The sequence below is a fragment of the Echeneis naucrates genome, chromosome 18, assembly GCF_900963305.1.
Source record: "Echeneis naucrates chromosome 18, fEcheNa1.1, whole genome shotgun sequence".
Lineage (NCBI taxonomy): Eukaryota > Metazoa > Chordata > Actinopteri > Carangiformes > Echeneidae > Echeneis > Echeneis naucrates.
Window position 1 is genome coordinate 141,803 of NC_042528.1, and position 24,880 is coordinate 166,682.

Here is a 24,880-nt window from a genome sequence, read left to right on the forward strand (position 1 = left end):
CACACGATTTAAAACACAACCTGTTTGTCTTAAGAGAGTGAACAACAGGTGATGGACCATGTCTGAATGTCTGAGGTCTGGGGGTCCACAGATCTGGACCTCCTGGTGTTTTTAACAGTGAGGAGACTGAAGAACCATCACAGGAACCGTCTGATCTGCAGCTACAGTCATTTTCATAAGATTATTACTGTTGTTGTTAACAGCAGTAATGAATAATAATACATTAATATACTGTTGCTCAGGGGTCAGTGTCAGCTCTGACTGGATCGATCGGCTGATTAATGGAAGAAAACAGCGGAAGCAGAAATAAACATTTTATCACCTCCATCTTCGTCGCTCTAACTGATGCTCTCGGCCTCTTGTGTCCGTCGCTGATTGGCCGGTTCATTTGACACACACAGATTTCGACCAATCAAATATAGGAGTACAAACTAGCCCCGCCCATCGACATGACCTGGGTTCCCGCCCTGCTGGCTTTGCTGTAGGGGCGGATCAGTGTAACGACGGAATTTGATCGACAACATCATCAGCCAATCATATAGTAGTATCCCACGCCGCTCCGCCCATTGTGTCTGCCTAGTCCCGCCTCCCCGTGGAGCAGTAACCAACAGGGGCGTTGCTGGGGGGCGGGGCCGGTCTCGGGCTCGACCCAGTTTGAAAGTGAACCAACGGCTCCAGTCGCTGCTTCAGCCTCCAAACAACAACAAGAGTCCAGGACCCAAACCCGAGACCCGGTTCGGAATCTGCTCACCAGTAGCCGGCCCTCCTGACGAGTGAGTACCGCGGTCCTCCGGCCCCCGCCGGGTCAGCTCTCAGTCCCCGCCGGCGACAAAGAGCTGGCTTCGGTTCGCCGGCTGTTTTTTCTGGATCCAGTAAAGGTCCGTGAGGCTGGAAAACAGAGATAAAATGGCCGCTGTGACAGCCGGAGAGAGGCGGCGGTGAGCCGGGCTGGCCTCTCCGAGTCTCCCCCCGGGCTCCGGGGACTGATGGAGATCTGTTGTTGTAAACACGAAACGCCCATTTGGAGTATCAGTTCCAGGAAATAGCCCTGTCCCCTCAATACAACGATGACCTCTCCAGCACATAACCGGAGCCCTCGTTGAAAATGCGTAGCTGTTTTACTGACTCCATGTTTTCGTTGCAGACGCGGCCGCCCGGTGCACAAACTGCGCTGCGCCAAAATCAGATAAATGCACCAAAAACCAGAAATCCCAGAGTCGATGTTTTTCGCCGTTTCGCTGGTTTTTGGGTATTTTATTAGCCTGTTAGCCCGTTAGCCTTCTGTTAGCGGAGGGGGATGGGGCGGCTAGCTCCGCAGAGGGCGGGAAGCAAATGGTGGCCCATTGTTCTGTGGAGCTAGCCCGTTAGCATGGCTAGGCTAACTGCAGCGGCTGCAGATTTCCCTCATCTCTGCCGACCACAGGCTCCGAGGCACCGGCAGGAGGGGGCCTGGTCCCGGCCCTGTACCGGGCAGGCAGGGGGTCCAGCCCGGGTTGACGGGCCTCCAAACCCCAGCTGATAAAATGGATCCCACTCTGTTCTTTGTTACTCCCAATCTGCACAGTTAGACTGGAAACCATCATTAATGCAGCAGCCTCTGAAGGATGGACGAGACATGTGTCCTTAACGACCAAATGTCTGTTTTATTAATAAAAACCTTTTTAAACTCATCAAGTATTAATAAAGAAACAGCCTGTGTATGTTAAAGGGTCATTCTAACAAAATACATCTAAAACTTTTCTATTGTGCACCTAAAAATATGTTATAAAGATGAACTGACTAATATAATGCCATGTGTGTCACATTTAAAATATTAGCAGACATTGTGAGCCACAGCAGTCCGACCAACAGTGCCTTCTTCCTCACTCAGACTCCTCTTCATCATGAGTGACACTGATGTTCACATCTGTGTCTTTACTGATGTTTCTCAAACGTCATAATTTATCTGTGGCACGAGTAAATAATAAACTTGTTAGATGGATTCATTAGTGTTTTTATCTTCAGATTTCCTCCACCATGATGGTGAAAGCATCATCTGTCCATCTGCCCGATATGATAGAAGAACAATGATGGAAAAATGTGTTTTCACAGCCACAAGTCAACACACACAGTTGGACCAGAGCTAAATGTTATTTGTCAGTTACTGTCTCTATCATCTCCTTTTCTACAGGCCGCCAGTATGATGCGTAAAGACGTCAACAAACCAAAGGGGAAGACGTCGGCATACGCCTTCTTTGTTCAGACATGTCGAGAGGAGCACCGGAAGAAAAACCCAGAGCAGTCGGTCAACTTTGCCGAGTTCTCCAAGAAATGCTCTGAGAGATGGAAGGTAGGAGAGACAGACATCTGGAGGGGGAGACAGATGGGTAGAGAAGGAGAGGGGACGTTTGCTGGACAGAGACAGCAAATGGGGTCAAGCCATGTTTGTTGATTGTTGATGAGGATTAGGTCTGGATCAAACGTGCTGAGTCTGGAGGGACCTAACTGGGAGACTGCCACCTACTCTGGGTGGTTTTGGGATGAGTCCTCCTGCTCCTTAATTAAATCCACTTAGAACAGAAAATATTCTTCCTCAGATGGAGTCCTGATGGTGGACTTCAGGGTTTAGGACTCGGTTTTAAGATGTAGTCTTCCATCCGACAACAGATGACTGAGACCGCCTCAGTGGGTCTACATTACTACATCAGAACTGCATCAGTTATTGTTATCTCTGATTGGATGATGACAGTCACATGGCCTGGGATGGTTGTCCCTCAGACAGCTGCAGCACTGCAATTTGTAACCTTTTAAAGTAAAAGTCTTTTGTCTCTGTTGTGTCAGGCTCTGTCTCCCAGTGATAAAAAGTGTTTCGAGGACATGGCCAAAGCCGACAAGGTGCGCTACAACAGGGAGATGAGGGATTACGTTCCACCCAAGGGCTTCGGGAAGAGGGGCCGCAAAAGGAAAGACCCCAACGCACCCAAAAGGCCCCCGTAAGTGTCAACACTGTCATTTGCCTCTTTGCCATCAGAGGGGGCAATAACATGTAGCTGATTCGTCTGATTACATAACTTCTTTACTGAGGCCCAATCCCTGGTCCTGGTCAAGGTCCCAGTCTTGGTGGACTGTGAACCAGAGATCCTGCTAAGGTTCAGGATCTAATGAGGTTCAGTTTGAAGTCAGTTTGATTTGACAGTGTTTTTGTCTCCTGCAGGTCTGCATTCTTTGTTTTCTGCAGCGAATACCGTCCCAGCGTCAAGCAGCAGTTTCCTGGTCTGTCCATCGGAGACTGTGCCAAGAAACTGGGAGAGATGTGGAGCAAACTGTCCCAGTCTGAAAAACAGCCCTATGAGGAGAAGGCCCAGAAACTACGAGAGAAATACGACCGGGTGAGACACTTGGGGAGGGGAGACGGGGGGGACCAGGAGAAAGACAGTCAGTCAGTCAGTCAGTCGTCCTGGTGATGATCCATTTTGGTCTGAGTCACCTGATCACACTCATGAACTATCTCTTCCGGTCTCAGGACATGGTGGCGTACCGCGGCGGTGGCACATACGCCAGGAACCCCGGCTCCTCAGCTCAGGGAGGAGAGGAAGAGGAGGATGATGACGGGGAGGACGAAGATGAGGAAGAGGACGACGACGAGTAGAGATGATGAGCTGCAGCTGGATGAGAGAGAGTTTGTGTTAGAGAGAGAGACAGGTAGGTGTGTGTGTTTCAGAGGTCAGACAGGTGAACAGATGAAAGTGAGGGGGGAGCTCTGGCAGCTGATTGGACCACAGGAGACAGTGGGTGGAGCTTCACAGCAGCTGATCGTAGACAGAGAGGAAGAGGAGGAGGGACAGGTGAGGATGACGGTGAAGGAGTTCAGCTGCCAGCCACTTCCTGTCTCCATGGAAACCCAGGTTTTCGTAGTCAGGACACTGAGGTTCCTGTGGACTTATCTCACCTGTTCTCCCCAGACAGGTGAGACTTCCAGATCAATCAACCAATCAGCTTCTGATCTATTGATTGATCTGATCGGGTCTGCTGCACCATGAGAGTCTGAGCAGAACTCGGTCTGACCTCTGGTGACCTCAGTGGAGTTCCTGTTGCACCTTCCCTTCTCAGAAACACACACACAGACCAAAGTGTGTTTGTCTGTGTGTGTGTGTGTTGCCTTTCTGTAACGTGTGTGTGTGTGCACCTGCGTGCGAATGTGTGTGTGTGTTGGTCATCTGATGTTAAACTGTCCGACACCAGAGGATAGTAGAGTAACCCCACCACCACTGTTACCATGGTTACCCCTGCAACCCCCCGACCCCCTCCGCCTCATCATGTTGTTTTTTATTTTCTTACTGGAGGTTTATCTGAGTTTTTCAGTTCCTTGTTCGCTGTCGAGTAGAAACTTCAACTTTTATAATAAAACGACCAACTGAGGGGAAAATTACCTGTGTTCTGTCTTTCTTCATGTCCTCAGCCTGTCCTCCTTCGGGTGTTCAGCCCATCCTGATTTTTGGTAAAGATACGATTTAATTTTTCAAACAGTGATCCTGAACAGACTTTTAAATCTTTCAAACATCAAAATGAGAATGAAGTTACAAACTGCCAAAACTCAACCAACTTTAAATTAAATTGATGAATTCAGTAAAAAAGTTTTCCATAATTCATTGTGACAGTTCCTGTCAGTTCCAAAGAATGCACTAACTGACAGAGGTCAAAGGTCACCACAGGTGAAAGGATGTGACCTTGAGTTACCTGATTTAGAGTCCACCTCCTGAACAGGTCTTTTCCAGGTCACATGGTCCAGCAGAGCAGCTTGTTCCGTCCTCGGGGATTTTAAAATGAGAAAAGGTTCATTATAACTAAACATCAACACGTCTACAGGTCTGTTTCCTGTCAGAGGCGACGCTCCTTACCTGGAATATTCCTGATTAAAGCAGATTATTCACCTTTAAATCCAAATCAGCATCACTAAAGGTCTGTCTGAGTCTGTGTGCGTCGGAAACAGCTGATTGGCTGGTCGGGGGAGGAAGGAGGTGGAGCTTAACTCAGCAGGTCAGTGCTGGACAAACAGCAGAAGAGGAGCAGGTGAGCGGGTCTCTGTCTGTCTCTCTCACTGTCTTCCTGTCTGTCTGTCCGTATCTCCTGTCTCCTCCTGTCACCATGTCTTCCTCTATGTCTGTCTGTCTATGTCCGTCTTATGTCCTTTAAAATGTTTTTCTGTGTGTAAATCAGTTGTGTCTGTTTACTCAGTTGTTAATAAAGTTAAAGTTCAAACAGCCCACATTGACCTCCGATCTGAGAGGAACCAATCAGGATCAAGGATTCACCGATCTGATTGTCCCATGTCCAGCGCTGATGTCATCGTCTGCTTGTCCAATCAGCTTCTGTGTTTGTGTGTACAACGGCTGACATCACTGCCCCTCCCACCTGCAGGTCGTCATGGATACCATGAGGACTCGTTTGACGCAGGTGAGACATAGAAATGGACAGCCCTGCCCCCTGACAAACCATGGTTACGCCCTCTCTCTCTTCAGTCTTCCTCAGTGTCTCTCTGTCGCTCGGTGGGTGTGTCTGAGGAGGAAGTGGGAGGAGCTCAACAGGTGGAGGTGAGGTTTATGACATCAGAGGCTGATGAGGACAGTGACATCACTACATTGGTGATGAGGCATCACCATGGTTACCGAAGAGCTGGTGCATTGGTGTGTGTGTTCGCAGTTGTCATCTTCATTACTGGTAGACCAACAAACACACACACACCCATAAGACAGACACACAAACAGACACAAATATCACTGTGAGACTGAAATGGGTGTGGCCTCTCTTCCAGCTTTCCTACTGGCCCATGCCATCTTCAGTGGGCGGGACAGTTGCTCCCAGGAGGGGGAGGAGGAAGCCCAACGGGGGGGCGGGGCTAATCAGCCCAAAGATGGAGTGGCGGGGCTTTACCTTGGAGAGCTGAGGGTGATGATGAGGAGGCTGCTGCAGGACGAAGACATCCACCGGACAGTCAGGTAGGTGAACCACCTGGTCCTGGTCCTGGTCCTGGTCCTGGTCCTGGTTGGAGCTCTGGAGGTCTGTGACCCGGGTTGTGTTTGTGATGTCAGTCGGGTCAGCAGGACGAGCCATCCTCCAGGATCTGCAGAGGGAACAGTTCTGGCCTCTGACATCCTGAACCGCTTCAGGAAGCTGCAGCTGGACCACACCTGGACCGAGTCCCTGTACGCCACCCTGCAGTTCCCCCACAGGTAGGCCCACCCCCACTGAGGAGGGAGGGGCTTCCTCCTGCGCCTCCTGATGTTCCTCCTCCTCCTCCTCCAGGTCTCGGAGCAGCTCTCTGTGGTTGGTCGACTCTTTGGGTGTGATGTCAGAGCAGATTCCTCTGAACCCGTCTGACTTCTGTCCGTACAGCGCCACAGGAAGTACCACGGTGAGATACGGAGACCAACTGACCTCGTTTCTATGGTAACCGCTGCTACTTGTACCCATCGTCTTTGCAGGGGGGTGTGGTCTATGCCAACTATGGTCGTCCAGAGGATTTTAACTGGCTGAAGAGTGTGGGCGTGTCCGTGACTGGCTCTGTGGTGGTGATGCGTGTCGGGGGTGGAGTCAGTTTTGCAGAGAAGGTTTGGTTGGCGGAGAAGAACGGGGCGGGCGGAGCTTTGATCTATCCGGACCCTGCTGACCTGCCGCAGGACCCTCGCCGCCTCGGACTGAGCACACACACCGCCGTGTCTGAACATGTAACGCACACACACCTGTTCCACAACTGTCACACCTCTCTAGACCAATCAGACTCTCCCTCTGCTTCATCCAATCATAGGTTCACCTGGGGTCAGGTGACCCTTTCACCCCCGGCTTTCCCTCCTTTAATCACACTCAGTTCCCGCCCATCCGGTCATCTGGCCTGCCCCTGATTCCAGCTCTGCCGATCACAGCCGCTGCAGCTTCCAAGCTGCTCAGGTGAGCCCCACCCCCTCCAGTTACCTGCTGAGGGTGACTGTGACCTCACAGCCTCTCTCTTCACTTCAGCCAGCTGTCTGGCCCGCCCTGTCCTCCATCTTGGCGTGGGCGGCTGCCGTATGTGCGCTGTGTGGTCGGTCCAGAGTTCAGCTCTGGCCAAAGAGTCAAGATGTCCGTCCACAACGTGATGACGCCCGTCCTGCTCAACAACATCTTCTCCTCTCTGGAAGGCCGCGTGGAGCCAGGTGTGTGGAGCTGAGCAGTTACCTGACAGGTGGCGCCGCTGTCTCTGTCCTAATGTCGGTCTCCCCTCAGACCAGTACATCATACTGGGAGCTCAGAGGGACTCACTGGGTCCAGGAGCCGTGAAGTCCGGAGTCGGAACTGCGATCCTTCTGGAACTGGCTCGCACTTTCTCCACCATGGTGAAGCGTGGTAAGACTCACCTGGACGCAGGTGTGTCATGTTCTGCTGGTTTCCTGCTACTGTTGCTGTGGTTACCGAGGCTCCCCGTGGACAGGCGAGAATCGAGCTTGTGGTGATGACATCACCCACGTGTCACTCTTTCCTCAGGTTTCAGTCCCAGACGGAGTTTACTGTTCGTCAGCTGGGACGCTGGAGAGTTTGGGAATGTCGGAGCGACTGAATGGCTGGAGGTTCGACCAATCAGAAAGCAGAACAGTGACACCGATGGCATCACTCACACACTAAACTCAGTGACCTTTGACCTCTGTCTTTCAGGGTTACCTTTCTATGCTCCACCTGAAAGCTGTCGCCTATTTCAGTCTGGACCAAGCAATCATGGGTAAGACCTGTCTGTCTCTCTGATTAAAAAAAGATGGCTGTGTGTCTGCCTGTCTGTCTGTCTGATTAAAAAAAGATCGCTGTCTGTCTGTCTGTCTGCCTGTCTGTCTCTCTGATTAAAAAAAGATGGCTGTGTGTCTGCCTGTCTGTCTGTCTGATTAAAAAAAGATCGCTGTCTGTCTGTCTGTCTGCCTGTCTGTCTCTCTGATTAAAAAAAGATGGCTGTCTGTCTGCCTGTCTGTCTCTCTGATTAAAAAAAGATGGTTGTGTATACGTACACTTTTTGTTGGTTTGTTTTATGTGTACTTGTGTTCCTATTCGAGTGCCTTTTTGCTGCTGTTCGCTCCGTATGCGACTCCAGCGCCGCTCGCCGTAACAATGAAAGTTTGTGGATGATACCGCCATCGTCGGGCTCATCTCCACGGAGACGGGGTCGAGAGGTCACAGCTTGGTCGTCCTTTATGGAGAAGGTCAGGTTCCTGGTCACCGTGGAGGAGGAGCTCACCTGGACTGCTGGGTTCGGGGGACTAACCCCAACCATCGCCGTCCGCCTCCACCTGAATACACGAAGGACGCTCCTGCTGGTCACGTCTGTTCCATCAACATTAAAACTAAATTTACCCATGAGCCACTGCTGCTGAAACACATGGACGGAATGGAAACACTGTGTGTCTGTGTGTGTCTGTGAGTGTCGGTGTGTGTTTGTGAGTTTGGTTCTGTTACGGGATTGAAACCAGTTTCGTTGACAGTAAAGTTTCTACTCTGTCTGTCTGACTGTCTGTCTCTCAGGTGATGACATCCTGTCTGTCTACTCCAGTCCTCTGCTGGTCGACTTGTTGGATGCAGCAATCAAACAGGTGAGCACGTGTCACGCTGTGTGTGTGGGGGGGGGTACGGTCCTGGTTCTGATTCTGGTCCTGTTCTGGTCCCGATCCTGGTCCTGGTTCTGGTTCTGATTCTGGTCCTGGTTCTGGTTCTGGTCCTGTTCCTGATCCTGGTACTGGTCCTGGTTCTGGTCCCGATCCTGGTCCCGGTCCCGATCCTGCTCCTGGTTCTGGTCCCGATCCTGGTCCCGGTCCCGATCCTGCTCCTGGTTCTGGTCCCGATCCTGGTCCCGGTCCCGGACACGGTCTCACTGCTGACTGTTCCAGGTGGAACATCCCAAACATGGCGGTCAAACCATCTACAGCCAGGCAGAGAGGGAGGGGGGCAGCTGGAGGATGTGAGCAGACACACAAATACAATAACACACTGCCAACACAGTGGACACACACTGAAGATGGCGCCGATGATGTCACTTCCTCAGAATGAAGCCGTTGTACCTGAACAGCGGTGCGTACAGTTTTACCGCCTTCGCCGGCGTCCCAGCGATGGAGCTCAGATTCTCTGAGGTAACCGTCACACGTCGTTGGTCGATGATGTGGTGATGTCACTGGTGTTCAGGTGACATCATCAGATCTTCTGTGTCCAGGAGCGAGCGTACCCGTTCATCAACACACCTCTGGACAGCGTCTCCCGCCTGCAGGAGGTGCTGGGGGGTCGTCTGGGGGTCACGGGGCGGAGTCTGGGGGAGCTGGTGGGTGAGATGGTGCTGCGATTGACCTACGACCCCGTCCTGCCGCTACGCATCACTTCCTACGGCCAATCAGTGCTGCAGTTCAGCGCTCAGCTCAACCAGCACGCTGCTGAGCTGCAGGTGAAGTCCTGTCTCTCTCTCCCTCCCTCCCTCTCTGTCCTCACGTGTCTGTCTTCCTGTCTGTCTGTCTTCACGTGTCTCTCTCTCCCTCCCTCCCTCTCTGTCCTAACGTGTCTGTCTTCCTGTCTGTCTGTCTTCACGTGTCTCTCTCTCCCTCCCTCCCTCTCTGTCCTAACGTGTCTGTCTTCCTGTCTGTCTGTCTTCACGTGTCTCTCTCTCCCTCCCTCCCTCTCTGTCCTCACGTGTCTGTCTTCCTGTCTGTCTGTCTTCACGTGTCTCTCTCTTCCTCCCTCTCTGTCTTCCTGTCTGTCTGTCTTCACGTGTCTCTCTCTCCCTCCCTCCCTCTCTGTCCTCACGTGTCTGTCTTCCTGTCTGTCTTTCCTCATGTGTCTCTCTCCCTGCTCGTCTTCAGTCCAGGGGTTTGTCCCCTCGGTGGGTCTTCAGTGCCAGAGGAGACTACAGTCGTGCTGCAGAGTCGCTGCAGAGAACCATCGACGACAGCGACCTCCACGATCCGTCCACGAGCCGCCTCAACGCACGCATCATGAAGGTAGACGAGCGCCGCCCCGTCATCATCGTCATCATCATCATCATCATCAGCCTTCTGTCTGTCCTACAGGTGGAGTACTACTTCCTGTCTCAGTACGTGTCAGCGGTGGAGACGCCATTTCGTCACGTGATCCATGGTCGGGGTAACCACACTCTGAGCGCGCTCACTGAGCACCTGGCCCTGCTGACCTCTGACCCCGGACGCTTCGACGAGAAACGCTTCAGACGACAGTTAGCGCTTTTCACCTGGACGCTGCAGGGAGCCGCCAACGCTCTGAACGGAGACGTGTGGAGCATACACAACGCACACTGACGACAGCAGACACACAACAGACACACAACGCACACTGACGACAGCAGACACACAACAGACACACAACGCACACTGACGACAGCAGACACACCACAGACACACAACGCACACCGTCAGCAGGCACACAACAGACACATAACGCACACTGACGACAGCAGACACACAACAGACACCAACGTCAGCAGGCACACAACTGACACACAACACACACCAACGACAGCAGACACACAACAGACACACAACGCACACTGACGACAGCAGACACACAACAGACACCAACGTCAGCAGGCACACAACAGACACACAACACACACCAACAACAGCAGACACACAACAGACACAACGCACACTGACGACAGCAGACACACAACAGACACCAACGTCAGCAGGCACACAACAGACACACAACACACACCAACAACAGCAGACACACAACAGACACAACGCACAGTGACGACAGCAGACACACCACAGACACACAACGACAGCAGATACACAACAGACACACAAGACACAACGCACACTGACAACAGCAGACACACAACGCACACTGACGACAGCAGACACACCACAGACACACAACGCACACTGACGACAGCAGACACACAACAGACACCAACGTCAGCAGGCACACAATGCACACTGACAACAGCAGACACACAACAGACGAACAACACTCACCGTCAACAGGCACACAACAGACACGTAACGCACACTGACGACGGCAGACACACAACAGACACAACGCACACTGACGACAGCAGACACACCACAGACACACAACAGACACACAACACACACTGATGGCAGCAGACACACAACAGACACACAACGCACACTGACGACAGCAGACACACAACAGACACACAACGCACACTGACGACAGTAGACACACAACGACAGCAGACACACCACAGACACACAACGCACACTGACGACGGCAGACACACAACAGACACAACGCACACTGACGACAGCAGACACACCACAGACACACAACACACACTGACGACAGCAGACACACAACAGACACACAACGCACACTGACGACGGCAGACACACAACAGACATACAACACACACTGACAACAGCAGACACACTGACACATTACACAACATATAAAAACACACTTTGTCCATTAAATGAGAGGCTGTAACTGCCCACTTGTGTTGTTGTGTTGTTTTGTGTTGTGTTGTCTGCACACAAATCTGACTGATCATTTTCCACCTCAAACACCTTCAGACAGGAAGTGTGAGAGAGAGGATATGACATCATCAGTAGTCATGATAACTTTTATTAGATTGATCACATGACCCTGATTTTCACTGGAACCATCAGAAACAGTTTGGACCCTGGAGGATCCATCAGTCCCCGTTGTCATGGTTACAGGTGGAGTACAGGACTCTCCCAAAGCACTGTGGGTAACAGAGTCCTGTGATGAGGTCACAGGAGTGGGCGGAGTCATTAATAACCTTTTCCAGGTGTGTTTTAAGACATAAGTTCTGGCTCCGCCCACAGTGACGTCCACCTTCTCTAGCCCCACTCAGCAGCAGGGAATCATGGGTACTGTAGTCCAGAATCCTGGCAGTGCTGACCCACAGCCAGGGATTGTGGGTGACGTCGTCCATGACCTCACTTTGAGACAGACGTGTTTCCGTTTGACCTCCTTCATAAGAAAACAGTGATTGATAAAAACTGTCCAAACGCTCCACAACAGAAACGTGGGTGTTGTAGTCCACACGAGGAGAATCGTGGGTGTTGTAGTCCACATGAGGAGAATCGTGGGTGTTGTAGTCCACACGAGGAGAATTGTGGGTGTTGTAGTCCACACGAGGAGAATTGTGGGTGTTGTAGTCCACACGAGGAGAATTGTGGGTGTTGTAGTCCACACGAGGAGAATCGTGGGTGCTGAAGTGGTTGTTTGATATTTTAAGCCCTGAATAGACTGTGTGTTTGAGCCCCATCATTTTATTTACAGTCACACAAGTCTTTATGTACACCACACACACACACACACACACACACACACACACACACACACACACACACACACACCCACCCCCCCCCACACACACACCATTTACACAGCACATAAATAAATAGATGAATCAATAAATAAATAGGATAACAATATAAATACTTCAGTACCAACTGAACTCTACAGTCTCTGATCTTCGGGGGGTCAGAGTTCAGAGTCTGTCTCTGGCAGGGATCCAGATGTAGGGCCCGCTCTGATCCTCAATGACGCCTTTGACCAGGTGGTACACCTCCTCGAAGCTGTCGCCATGGACGATGGCTACACACACACACAGACACACACACAGGCGTCAGCCCTCACAGCTGCTGGTCGTCTCTTCCTGAACATGAAGAGGACATTTACCTGTGAAACACTCCAGGAAGTCCTGCTCCAGCTTCACCGCTCGATCCAGAGCCTTCCTCGCCTGATCCTCCGACAAACGCTTGTTTAGGTCCCTGCACACACACACACACACACACACACTCAGGTTACAGTGCAGTGAGGCAGACATGGCGTGGTGTCGTTCGGGACTCACAGGATGTTCTCCAGGGAGCGCGGTCGGATGAAGATGGCGATGGGGTGGAGCTGAGCGGCCTGCAGCCGCCTCACTGCGTTGGCCGACACGTCCAGGATGCAGTGCTTCCCCTGCAGAGCGCAAACGCACGTCACATGCCACTCCTAGCTAACCATATGCAAGCATCGCCATGGCAACCGTCCATCCTCACCTGCTCAGCCACCTGCCTGACACTCTGCACCGATGTCCCGTACAGGTGGTTGTTGTACTGTCCTGCCTCGATGAAGCGATGCGACTGGATGTCCCGCTCCATCTGTTCCCGTGACGACACAAAGTGGTAGTCCCGCCCATCAACCTCGTAGTCCCTCCGAGGGCGAGTCGTATCTGACAACAGAGAAAAGCTTGTGAGCCACTTCCTGTTTTCTCAGGTGAGGTGTGCCGCTGACCTGAAGCTTACGAGGGACACAGGAGCCGAACTTGTCGGGGAACTCGGACAGAAGGTCGTCGTTGACGCGGTCTTTGGTCGGGCCCAAGATGATTACAGGGCGAGCGTAGTCCACTGAGAGAGAGAGAGAGAGGAAACTTTATTTACACCCGCTCATCAACGACTTACTGGCCCAGTGACAGGGTCAAAGGTCACTGACCTTCAATCTGAGTGATGAGCTCGTAGCTGTGAACGAAACCGTCTCTACCTGCACAGGAAACACAACAGTTACACACAGGAAGTCGTTTTCTCCGCCTGACAACCAGCAGAAGAAACTGAAGACTCACCTTTACTCTTCATACGTGACCACTCCTTCCTCTCCACCCTGAAACACGCAGACATGTTACAGTCCACTGACATCACTGCAGCAGCTGTTCAGCTGTGGACTCACCTGTGGACTCACCTGTGTTTGGACGGGATGTATCCCAGCTCCTCCAGCTCCCCCTGCTGGTTGACCCGTCTGGCCTGCCACCATTCGTCGTCCGCGCTGTCGGTCACGTGAAGGACCTCCCCAAAGTTGAAGTCCAGAGCTTGTGATAGGACGCCGCAGTCCCACTGCTTATCGTAGTCAAACAGCGCCCTGCGATCGGAGACAGGCCGGTCATCACCTGTCCAGGTGTCTCCGTCTCTGTCCAGGTGTCTGTCCAGGTCTTACCTGACGTAAAAGCTGCGGTTGGTCCTCAAACTGCCGGACGTGCTGTTCATCATTTGCTCCCTCAGATCATGGATCTTCGCTTCAAAACGACTGTACTCTGTGAACAACATCGCCATGGAAACGCTTACATTCAGGAAAGGTCACCATAGCAACTGAACAGAGTTACACACAACATAACTGCATACTCACCCTCAGGTCTGTACTGCGCTACTATGGTGACGGTCTGTCCGGCGTTCTTCAGAGCTGCCGCCGCCTGTTCATGTGTCGCATACCTGAGATCCACACCGTTCACCTGCACACACACACACACACACACAGACTCTCAGTGAGTACACAATCCTGCTCAGGTGTGTGTGTGTGTGTGTGTGTGTGTGTGTGTGTGTGTGTGTGTACGCTGAACTCACACTGAGGATCTGGTCTTTGAGGATCTGGTCTTTGTACTCATTGAGAATCTGGTCTTTGTACTCACACTGAGGATCTGGTCTTTGTACTCACACTGAGGATCTGGTCTTTGTACTCATTGAGGATCTGGTCTTTGTACTCAGTGAGGATCTGGTCTTTGTACTTAGTGAGGTATCTGGTTTTTGTACTCATTGAGGATCTGGTCTTTGTACTCACACTGAGGATCTGGTCTTTGAGGATCTGGTCTTTGTACTCATTGAGGATCTGGTCTTTGTACTCACACTGAGGATCTGGTCTTTGTACTCACACTGAGGATCTGGTCTTTGTACTCATTGAGGATCTGGTCTTTGTACTCATTGAGGATCTGGTCTTTGTACTCATTGAGGATCTGGTCTTTGTACTCACACTGAGGATCTGGTCTTTGTACTCATTGTGGATCTGGTCTTTGTACTCACACTGAGGATCTGGTCTTTGTACTCATTGTGGATCTGGTCTTTGTACTCACACTGAGGATCTGGTCTTTGTACTCATTGTGGATCTGGTCTTTGTACTTATTGAGGATCTGGTCTTTGTACTCACACTGAGGATCTGGTCCCCCTTGCGGAGTTCCCCGCTCAGGTCAGCTGGTCCTCCTGCAAGGATGAAGGAGATGAAGATGCCCTCTCCGTCCTCTCCGCCGACGATGTTGAATCCCAGACCGGTGGATCCGCGTTGGACTCCGACTCTGCGAGGCTCCCGGGAATAATCGTCGTCTCCCATCATGCCGCGAGGGATAGGAGAGTATCGTCGTGGTGACGGGGGAGGGAGGGCTTGTGGGTAATCACACATGTAGTCCGGCTCCATGTACGCTGCAGGAACAACACAGAGTGAAACTGAAACTGCCAGAGTCCAGGACCAGTAGACTCACAGGTTCTGGGTCCCTCTGGGGACCAGATGGACCCGGTTTGACTGGACACCTGGTCCAGGTGTTAAAAGCAGCAGGTCTACGTACAGCTGGTGAGGTCTGGGGGGCTGTATCGATCTGCAGGGTGGATGTACTGCGTGGTGGGCGTGGCCACTTTCAGGTAGACCACCTCCCCCGTGTTCTTCAGGGCCGACACGGCGTCTTCATGCAGGATGTCCTCCAGGGACACGCGGTTCACCTGGGGGCGGAGCTAAGGTTAGACCAGGACCCAGAGAACCAGGAAACAGTGTGAGTTCACGTACAGCCAGTATTTTGTCCCCAATCTGCAGCCGCCTGTCACGATGCGCCGCCCCGCCCTCGATGATCTTCGTCACGTAGATGCTGTTGTCTCCAGGAACGTGTTGGTTCCCCACACCGCCTGCTATACTGAAGCCGAGACCTGGACCAGCAACACAAGACCGCTTTAAGGAACCGGGTTCACCTGAATCTGATCACAGATGATGTGAAAAAGGATCTGATGACCCCAGACGGACTGGCTTGCCACAGAAACCAGAACCAGAGAAACTGGTCCGATAAAACTGTTTATTGAGCCCAGAACTGATCCAGATCTGAGTCCAGAACTGAATCTAGATCTGAGTCCAGAACTGAATCCAGAACTGGGTCTAGAACTGAGTCCAGAACTGAGTCTGACTGCAGCTCGTAGATGATGATAAAGTCTTTGATTGATTCACTTGATAATAAATTTAAGAAACAAAAGGAGACGCCTTCTTTTCCTCCAATCCGTCCCTCCTCCCTCCCTCCTCCCTCCCTCCTCCTTTCCTCCCCTCCTTTCCTCACCTCCTTTCCTCCCCTCCTTTCCTACCTTTAGGTCCTTTCACCAGTTTGATCTGCGTGATGCGTTCACTCGGTGGGCGTCGCCGCAGGACGTACAGCCTGACAACAGGCCCCGCCTCCTTTAGAGCCTCCACCGCAACCGAGTGAGTGACTTCACGGACATCCACTTCGTTAACAAAGACGATGCTGTCATTCACCCTGGAGACAGAGACAGAGAGTCAGAAAGTGAGACAGACAGAGACAGAAAGTGAGACGGACAGAGACAGAAAGTGGGACAGACAGAGACAGAAAGTGGGACAGACAGAGAAAGAGACAGAGACAGACAGTGGGACAGACAGAGACAGAGAGTGAGACAGACAGAGATAGAGACAGAAAGTGAGACAGACAGAGACAGAAAGTAAGACAGACAGTCAGTCATTCAGACAGACAGGCAGCCAGTCAGAGTCAGACAGACAGCTGAACCTCTGCAGGTCCTGAGCTGCTCTGTAAAAGCTGAACTTCACCATATCTTAAAAAAAACATTCAGCTCCTCCTCCGCACCGCCATCTTGACCTGTCCTCACAGAAAGTCTTTCTGTTGGCGAGTGTATTTAAAACCGCAGATAAAAACGTCTCCAGCCGTCCAAACAGAGGTCTGATTCGTTGACATTCATAAAAACAGTGGCAGCAAAAGAGACGGCTCTGCTGCACCGACTCGTTCACGGCTGAAATCCTCCTCAGGTCCTCGAGTCTCTTTGTCAGGAGGTTCAAACAGAGTCCTCCGGCCGGCCTCACCAGGAAAGTCCTCCAGGGGGCGTCGCTGGGCCCTTTCAACGAAAACACCACTATCTTAATCTGTATCCATGCTCGGAAGGGGCGGAGCTTAAACTGGAAGTTGTAGTTTTAAGCCTGAAATTGATATGGGTTGGTCAGAAGTTACTATATTTATTGTACGCCTCAATATATTTTTATTTACACTTTAATTTGTACCACACCGAGGTAGGAGGAGCCAGCCGACCTGAAAAAAACTGAAACAGCGTGGCTGCATGCAGCACGGCCTCTGTGACTCATGGACTGACTCTGCTGATAATCCACTTGGAGGTCTGAGCGTGCTGAAGAAGAAATACTCCACAGAAACGAGCAAACGACCGGAGCTGCTTGGGGGGGGGGGGGGTCTGTGACGAGCCTATCACAGGACGCACACACACACACACACACACACACACACACACACACACACACACACACACACACACACACACACACTCCGTCTGACAGATGTTGACTCATATTACTCGTATAACACTCGAACTCGTATCCGGCTCAACCCTGCTGTCTTCACCATAACCTGGTACACAGACTCTCCTGACACGTCCTCCATGGAAACACCTCCAGAGTCAGCCAGTCCACGTTGAGGTCCGGAACACTCTTTAAAATCCGGGAGAAGTTTGGCAGCATCATGGAAGTCGGTCAGCAACAAGCACTGAAGTCCAGCAGGACCCTCCAGCTCCACCACCTGCCCCTTTTCCCGGTCAATAGAAATCGGACCACTGTCCACAGCCAATGAGCTGACGTCACTTATCGGCCTGTCGGGCACACAGTATCTGCTGCCGGACCAACTCCACACAACCCTCCACCACGAGCATCCCGCCCCACCGGCCCCCAAAACAAACCAACAACAACCAGGGGAAAGAAAAAGAAAAAGGTAGAAAAACCTCAAACACCGATCCGACTCCACATTCACTCAGAGAGCGGTGCTGTTGTTGTGTACCTCAGCCGTCCGTCCTGTGATGCTGCTCCTCCAGGGATGATCTTGGTGATGAAGATGGACGGGTCATCTCCGATGTGAGGATTATCGGTTCCTCCTGCGATACTGAAGCCCAGACCAGAGTTCCCCTGGAGACAGACAGTTCTCCTGAGAAACCCTCCAAACACAATACCACGGGGTTCTACTGAAGGTTCTACTGAAGGTTCTACTGAAGGGCCTACTGAAGGGTCTGCTGACGGGTCTACTGAAGGTTCTACTGAAGGTTCTACTGAAGGGCCTACTGAAGGGTCTACTGAAGGTTCTACTGAAGGGTCTGCTGAAGGTTCTACTGAAGGTTCTACTGAAGGGCCTACTGAAGGGTCTGCTGACGGGTCTACTGAAGGGTCTACTGAAGGGTCTACTGAGGGTCCTACTGAAGGGTCTGCTGAAGGTTCTACTGAAGGGTCTACTGAAGGGTCTACTGAGGGTCCTACTGAAGGGTCTACTGAAGGTTCTACTGAAGGGTCTACTGAAGGTTCTACTGAAGGGTCTACTGAAGGTTCTACTGAAGGTTCTACTGAAGGGCCTACTGAAGGGTCTACTGAAGGGGCTACTGAAGGTTCTACTGAAGGGCCTACTGAAGGGCCTACTGAAGGTTCTACTGGAGGGTCTACTGAAGGTTCTACTGAAGGGCCTACTGAAGGTTCTACTGGAGGGTCTGCTGAAGGTTCTACTGAAGGGTCTACTGAAGGGTCTACTGAAGGGTCTGTTGAAGGTTCTACTAAAGGGTCTACTGAAGGTCCTACTGAAGGGTCTACTGAAGGTTCTACTAAAGGGTCTACTGAAGGTTCTACTGAAGGATCTACTGAAGGTTCTACTAAAGGGTCTACTGAAGGTTCTACTGAAGGGTCTACCGAAGGTTCTACTGAAGGGCCTACTGAAGGGTCTGCTGAAGGTTCTACTAAAGGGTCTACTGAAGGTTCTACTGAAGGGTCTACCGAAGGTTCTACTGAAGGTTCTACTGAAGGTTCTACTGAAGGGTCTACTAAATCTCTTTGAATTATTAAATATGAATCAGACAGCAGAACCTTCTGTAGACCCTTTAGGTTCTTTGATGGTCTGTGGAAGTCTGAGACGTTAAAGCTGGCTGACCGGATGTTTGTGTGTCTGTGTGTGTTTGTGTGTTCTCACCCTCTCCAGTGTGATCTCTTCGTACTCCAGTTCTCCCTCTGAGCCGTTCATCTGTGAAGACACACACAGGAAGAAAGGGTTAAATCACATCCAACTGCTCGTTTCCACGGTAACTCCATGGTAACAGCTGTGGAGCCCTTGGGGGCCAGTTACCTTGGTAACTGTAACTGTAGCTATAGCGACCAACCTCTCATCCCAGTCACAGAGCACTAACTTACAGTTATTACATCACTTCCTGCAGAGACAAACCGCGTTTGTTTCCACCAACACAAAGACAACAAGCACCTGACGCACAACATGTGACACAACCTGGTCTTTGGTGCTTCCTGTCTGTCTCTTACTGTCTGTCTCCTCCTATCTCTTCCTGTCTCCACCTGTCTGTCTCTTGTCTGTCTCCTGTCTGTCTCCTCCTATCTGTCTCTTACTGTCTGTCTCCTCCTGTCTCTTACTGTCTGTCTCCTGTCTGTCTCCTGTCTGTCTCTTGTCTGTCTCCTCCTGTCTGTCTCCTGTCTGTCTCTTCCTACCTGTCTCCTGTCTGTCTCCTCCTATCTGTCTCCACCTGTCTGTCTCCTCCTGTCTCTTACTGTCTGTCTCCTCTTGTCTGTCTCTTGTCTGTCTCCTCCTACCTGTCTCCTGTCTGTCTCCTCCTACCTGTCTCCTGTCTGTCTCCTCCTATCTGTCTCCTGTCTGTCTCTTCCTGTCTGTCTCCACCTGTCTGTCTGTCTCAGCAGCTGTCATTACAGTTCACTTCATTCTGTCTCTGGAGAATCTGGAGGAGCGAGCTTCAGCACAGTTATATAATGAGAGAGAGAGTTAGAGTGAATTAATTAAAGCTCATTTCCCCGGACAGCTCCCTGTCTGTCTGCCTGTCTGTCTGCCTGTCTGTCTGCCTGTCTGTCTGCCTGCTAACTGAAGCTAATGAAGCTAATGAAGCTAACTGAGGTCAGACCCCCTCCTACCATCATCCTCTGCCGGTGGCGCTTCGCTCTCCTCACATTGTTGATGAATCTTCGGCCCATCTTCTTGGCGTACCACACCGACACAAACATCACGGCCGTTACATAAAGACTGAATAATTAACGAGCCGGAGGAGATGGAGGAGAGGAGGAGGAGATGGAAGAGGAGGAGGAGCAGCGTCCTCTTCAGCACTAAACGGTCCGGACTCACTGCTCGGCTCCACTCAGCTCGGCTCTTCCGCCCCCCACTCACCCAGGGGGGGGACGAACGACGAGAGTCCTCCGGACGAAGAGATGGAAAGGAAAGAAGAGAGAGAGGACAGACTCCTCCGCTCTCTCTCTCTGCTCCCCACCTCCGTTCACATCAACCTCTCTCTTCCCTCTCTCTCTTCCGCTCTATCTTTGCCTCGCTTTATCACTCTCTCAAGGAATCCCCTCCCCTATGTGACGTCACTATGCCCCGAGAGAGAGACAGCAGATGCCATGGCAACACCTCCTAGAATTCGGACTGTTGCCATGGTGACGACTGAACAAAAAAAAAAAAAAAACCCAGAGTGGGCAAGGACCGCCCACGTATGTGTGTGTGTCTGTGTGTGTGTACGTACAGTGAGTGCTGCTGGGTGTGTGTATCCGTCCAGGTGTGTGTGGCTCAGCTCGGTGCTGCCTCCGTGGGTCACGTGACCGGGGCTGGGGTCGACAGGCGGAGTCTCATCGTCTTGGTAACGATACTTCTGCAAAGACACACTGATGGTGTTAGCATTAGCCGTTATCTCACATTCAAAAAGATTTTTCCTCATCACACAACTGACACTTAATTTAACCAAACAACCTCCGTCACACAAGGAGGGAGGGAAGGAAGGAAGGAAGGAAGGAAGTGTAAAACAGAGATAAAAAGGGGGAAAAGACAACGAAGAAGAGCGACAGGTCAGTGATGCGGTTGCTATAGTAACAAGAAGGCCTCAAGAACGTCCGTTGCTTAGCAACTGACATCAGTGGACAGAGGAGGAGTCAGCCTTGATTCATAAAGAGAGAGATGGACAGAAGGACGTGACCTCTGACATTTAGACCAGGTCATCTGTCTGACTGACCTTTGACCTCTGAACCCACCGTCAGACAGTTAACCAGCTCTGACTTCTGACATCCTCTAGAAAGGTCTCAGGTGGACTGGAGTCCACTGGACTAAATCTGGTCCACCACTTGAACTGGTCTGATGTGACTGGACTGGTTCAGTTTTATCAAACAGTGTGTGTGTGTGTGTGTGTGTGTGTGTGTGTGTGTGTGTGTGTGTGTGTGTCTGTGTGTCTGTGTGTTTATTATCAGTACTGTTTATCTAGAGATAGAAGCATCTATCTTTGATGGAACAGAAATAGAAGGATGGACTTCAGAGGGCCGTGAAGGGAACCAAAGAGAGACAGTTCTTGTCGGTGCTGTACCTGCTGGAACAACAATTTCCCTGACGGAGACCTCCCAAGGGATTAATAAAGTCTATCTTATCTTATCTTATCTTATCTTAGATGGACTGACTGAGGAGATTTAGGACACACGTGAGAAAAAAGTTTAAAGGCAGGAAAAAGTTCCTACATCCAGCGAACTCCAATCTCCCCCCGGTGTGCTCTTCCTCTCTGCAGCTGGTTGGAGGCTGAATGCCTGATAATCCCGACCAGGAGCAGCCTCTTTGGCTCCAGATTGGGCTCCAGATTGGGGCCCCAGCTCTGTGCCAGCCCTCCACCTGTCTGGTCATGAGGAGCCGGTCGGGGTGACAGTGCACTTCCCCAGGATGAGACATGACCTGTTGCTCTGTGGTCGACATTTTCCCGTGTTTGTGCTAACCTGAGCTGAAGCTGATGTTTCCGGTGCCTGAGACCTGAGACGATCTGTCTCTGTGTGCTGGATTCAGCTAACAGCTAGCAACAAGCTGCAGTCAGCTGGAGCTACATGCTAATGTGACGCTAACACACGTGAACAGAGATCAGTGAATGAAAAGATGACGGAGGCTGCAAGTTTACACACAAGAACACCAACAGAGGTTTATGGGGACACAGCTGGCACACACAGGACACGTGTGTGTGTGTGTGTGTGTGTGTGTGTGTGTTTTAGCGGATGCATGCGGGCGGTCTGCTCTTACCTTGGTGGTGACAATGCAGAGGCAGTCCATATCCACACACACACACTCACACACACATTTCCACACTCATTCACACACTCATGCTCGATCTCTCCCCCCCCACCCCCCCACTCGTTTGTCTATCTGTCTATCCTCCCTCCGTCGCCCGCTCTCCTGCTTCTTCTCTGTCTGTGAGCACCGAGCGAGCGAGCGAGCGAGAGAGAGAGAGAGACAGAGAGACAGACAGAGAGAGAGAGATAAAGAAGGAAGACTGGTGGTTTTTGGAGGGGGGAGGGGTGTACACCTCCTTGAGTCACTCGCTGGTTGATGACGGGGGAGGGGGTCCTGTTGCCATGGTGTTATGCAGCTGTTGCCCCGGTAATGCTGCTGCAGCTGTTGCTTGGTAACAGTGATATGTGTGTGAGAGACAGTTACCTGTCCAGGTGTGTGTGGTCGACTTGTTGACGTCTGGTTCTCACACACAGTCAGCTCATAGAACTCCTGGATGTCTACACACACACACACACACACACACACACACACAGATAATCACTATTGATCAGTCTATCAGAAATCAATCGTGCCACTGATCATATGTTGTTGTTGTTTTGGTCAGTTTTATAGTGAAACATCAAATCTGCTGTGAGAGCAACCAATCACAACACAGAATCATTTCTACTCCACGCCGTGTCCAATCAGTGACCTTGAGGCTCTTTGATGTCACTCTGACATCATTAGGACCAGATTAACATTGGATGGGATTGAGTGTTTGTGTGTGGGTGGTTTCAAATGGGTGAAATATTTCTTTCCATGTGAATTTTGGCTCATGAATTTGAGAAATCTTGAGTGTTAAATTTTTGGAATCAATTTAAAAAAGGATTGTAAAAGCTCAAAGAAAAGGTCATACACAGACATATAACTAGTTTGATAAACAGTTAGAAAAGTTTTTAAAAGGATTGAACAGCGGACGTTGGATTAATGAACAGAAACAGATGGTGAAAAGATGAATAGACATTCTTTTTGTTGAAGAGAACCGGCCATCAGCTGGCAGAAGAAACAGCATCACTCCTTCAGTGGTCAAATATCAGTGAGCTGGTTAGCTGGCATGTCTAATTAACCAGCTAGCTGGACTTTGGTAATTAAACATTAAAACTATAAATCAAATGTGTGTATCCCTGTAATCATATTAAGGTCATTTTCTTCTACAAACTGTCTCTGCTTGTGATGGAGGAATCCACAATACAGGGCTGAAAGTAAAGTGAATTTGGATCAAATCTGAAAGTTTCAACTAAATCATTCTAGAAGATGTTTTCTTTTTCCAATACTTTTAAGTTCCTATTTCAGGCAAACATACAATTTAGAAAAATGCCAGTTTATTCCTGTTAATTCCTGAAAATATGATGTACATGCGAGTGAGGAAAGCAGAGATATTCAAATGTACCTGCAATAAATAAAAAATTTGTTTCTCCAGCTATATTTAAATTCGCTGTTCAAGGCTAACCTATAAATCTGAAAGTTTCTTCCTGTTTTTTCTCTTATAGTCGTTCATTTCCATGAAAAGTTTCCAATTTTGAAAATACATGGAATTGTTAAGCTCTATAGTGTGTGTGGTTTTTTTGTTGTTTTTTTTTTGTTACCCAGCAGAGCCTGGAACAAGTCACTCTGAAAAATGTGGAGCAGTTTCTCTGCACAGCCTTTGACCCCTTCGGCTGCTCCAACCTGACAGGCCTCCATCACCTGCAGAGCGCGCTCAGTGTCTGTGGAGGCAGATAAAAGACTGGACTGGATTCTGCTGGACTGGATTGGACTGGAGTCTGATGGACTGATGTGCTCCGAAGACTCCATCTATTTAACTTTAACAGTGAAGCTGTAACATGCTAAAAGTAAGGATGTAACATGCTAACAGTGAAGCTGTAACATGCTAAAAGTAAGGATGTAACATGCTAACAGTGAAGCTGTAACATGCTAACAGTGAAGCTGTAACATGCTAACAGTAAGGATGTAACATGCTAACAGTGAGGATGTAACATGCTAACAGTGAAGCTGTAACATGCTAACAGTGAGGATGTAACATGCTAACAGTGAAGCTGTAACATGCTAACAGTAAGGATGTAACATGCTAACAGTGAGGATGTAACATGCTAACAGTGAAGCTGTAACATGCTAACAGTGAGGATGTAACATGCTAACAGTGAGGATGTAACATGCTAACAGTGAGGATGTAACATGCTAACAGTGAAGCTGTAACATGCTAACAGTGAAGATGGATCAGATTAATCAGTTATCAATCATTTTGATTATCTGTGAAGTCACAAGGACTCTAATCATTCTTAATAGACCGCATTACACACATGCAGACACACAAACAAACAAACACAGACGAACACAGATACACAAACACACATAAACAGGTGCACTCAAGAACACAAACAGACACACAGAGCTGTGAAACCGTGAGATCAGGTAACAAAGTCTTACCTTCTCTTTTCAGCGGCATTTTGTCTCTGTCTGATCCACAGAAATCCTCTTAGGGATTTTACAAACACCCATGGCATGCTGGGTAATGCAGTCCTAATCCCTCCCATTAATCCACTCAGATTACTGAAGCCCCGCCCACTCCAGGGTTCAGACCTCGTGGTTGGATAATGCTGTTGGGCTCAATTAAAAAAGAAACTGAGTCTTGAAGGTCAATGAGGACCAATAAAAGTGCTTCTGCACATCTTCATCTTCATCATTATCATCGATAAACTGATGAACACATGATGAACTCATGATTTTCTGCTGCTGGGTTATAAACGGTATATTTAT

General features: G+C 50.3%; 3 protein-coding genes across 3 annotated transcripts; 2 read left to right on the forward strand and 1 right to left on the reverse strand.

Annotated features, from left to right (window-relative positions):
- The first annotated feature begins 618 nt into the window (after window positions 1–618).
- hmgb2b (high mobility group box 2b) lies at window positions 619–3,953 on the forward strand. The gene is made up of 5 exons (XM_029526698.1): window positions 619–773; window positions 2,171–2,329; window positions 2,821–2,972; window positions 3,194–3,368; window positions 3,503–3,953. Exons 2-5 carry the CDS (start codon window positions 2,180–2,182, stop codon window positions 3,626–3,628), a joined length of 603 nt encoding a protein of 200 aa, XP_029382558.1. The 5' UTR covers window positions 619–773; window positions 2,171–2,179; the 3' UTR covers window positions 3,629–3,953.
- A 1,450-nt stretch (window positions 3,954–5,403) lies between these two features.
- On the forward strand, window positions 5,404–10,286 carry tfr2 (transferrin receptor 2). The gene is made up of 17 exons (XM_029526879.1): window positions 5,404–5,433; window positions 5,499–5,697; window positions 5,792–5,975; window positions 6,069–6,209; window positions 6,283–6,391; window positions 6,462–6,704; window positions 6,785–6,924; window positions 6,994–7,169; window positions 7,240–7,359; window positions 7,498–7,580; window positions 7,666–7,729; window positions 8,518–8,585; window positions 8,880–8,950; window positions 9,035–9,125; window positions 9,203–9,424; window positions 9,837–9,974; window positions 10,044–10,286. Exons 1-17 carry the CDS (start codon window positions 5,404–5,406, stop codon window positions 10,284–10,286), a joined length of 2,322 nt encoding a protein of 773 aa, XP_029382739.1.
- A 2,082-nt stretch (window positions 10,287–12,368) lies between these two features.
- dlg4b (discs, large homolog 4b (Drosophila)) lies at window positions 12,369–24,569 on the reverse strand. The gene is made up of 20 exons (XM_029525827.1): window positions 24,551–24,569; window positions 23,710–23,829; window positions 22,508–22,581; window positions 20,574–20,699; window positions 19,013–19,063; window positions 17,846–17,970; window positions 16,125–16,294; window positions 15,565–15,701; window positions 15,350–15,500; window positions 14,938–15,206; window positions 14,146–14,248; window positions 13,957–14,053; window positions 13,705–13,881; window positions 13,589–13,626; window positions 13,462–13,509; window positions 13,275–13,376; window positions 13,029–13,201; window positions 12,839–12,948; window positions 12,667–12,758; window positions 12,369–12,582 (listed from the first exon to the last, which is right to left on the reverse strand). The coding sequence occupies exons 1-20, from the start codon at window positions 24,567–24,569 to the stop codon at window positions 12,476–12,478; spliced, it is 2,289 nt and encodes a 762-aa protein (XP_029381687.1). The 3' UTR covers window positions 12,369–12,475.
- Window positions 24,570–24,880: the final 311 nt, after the last annotated feature.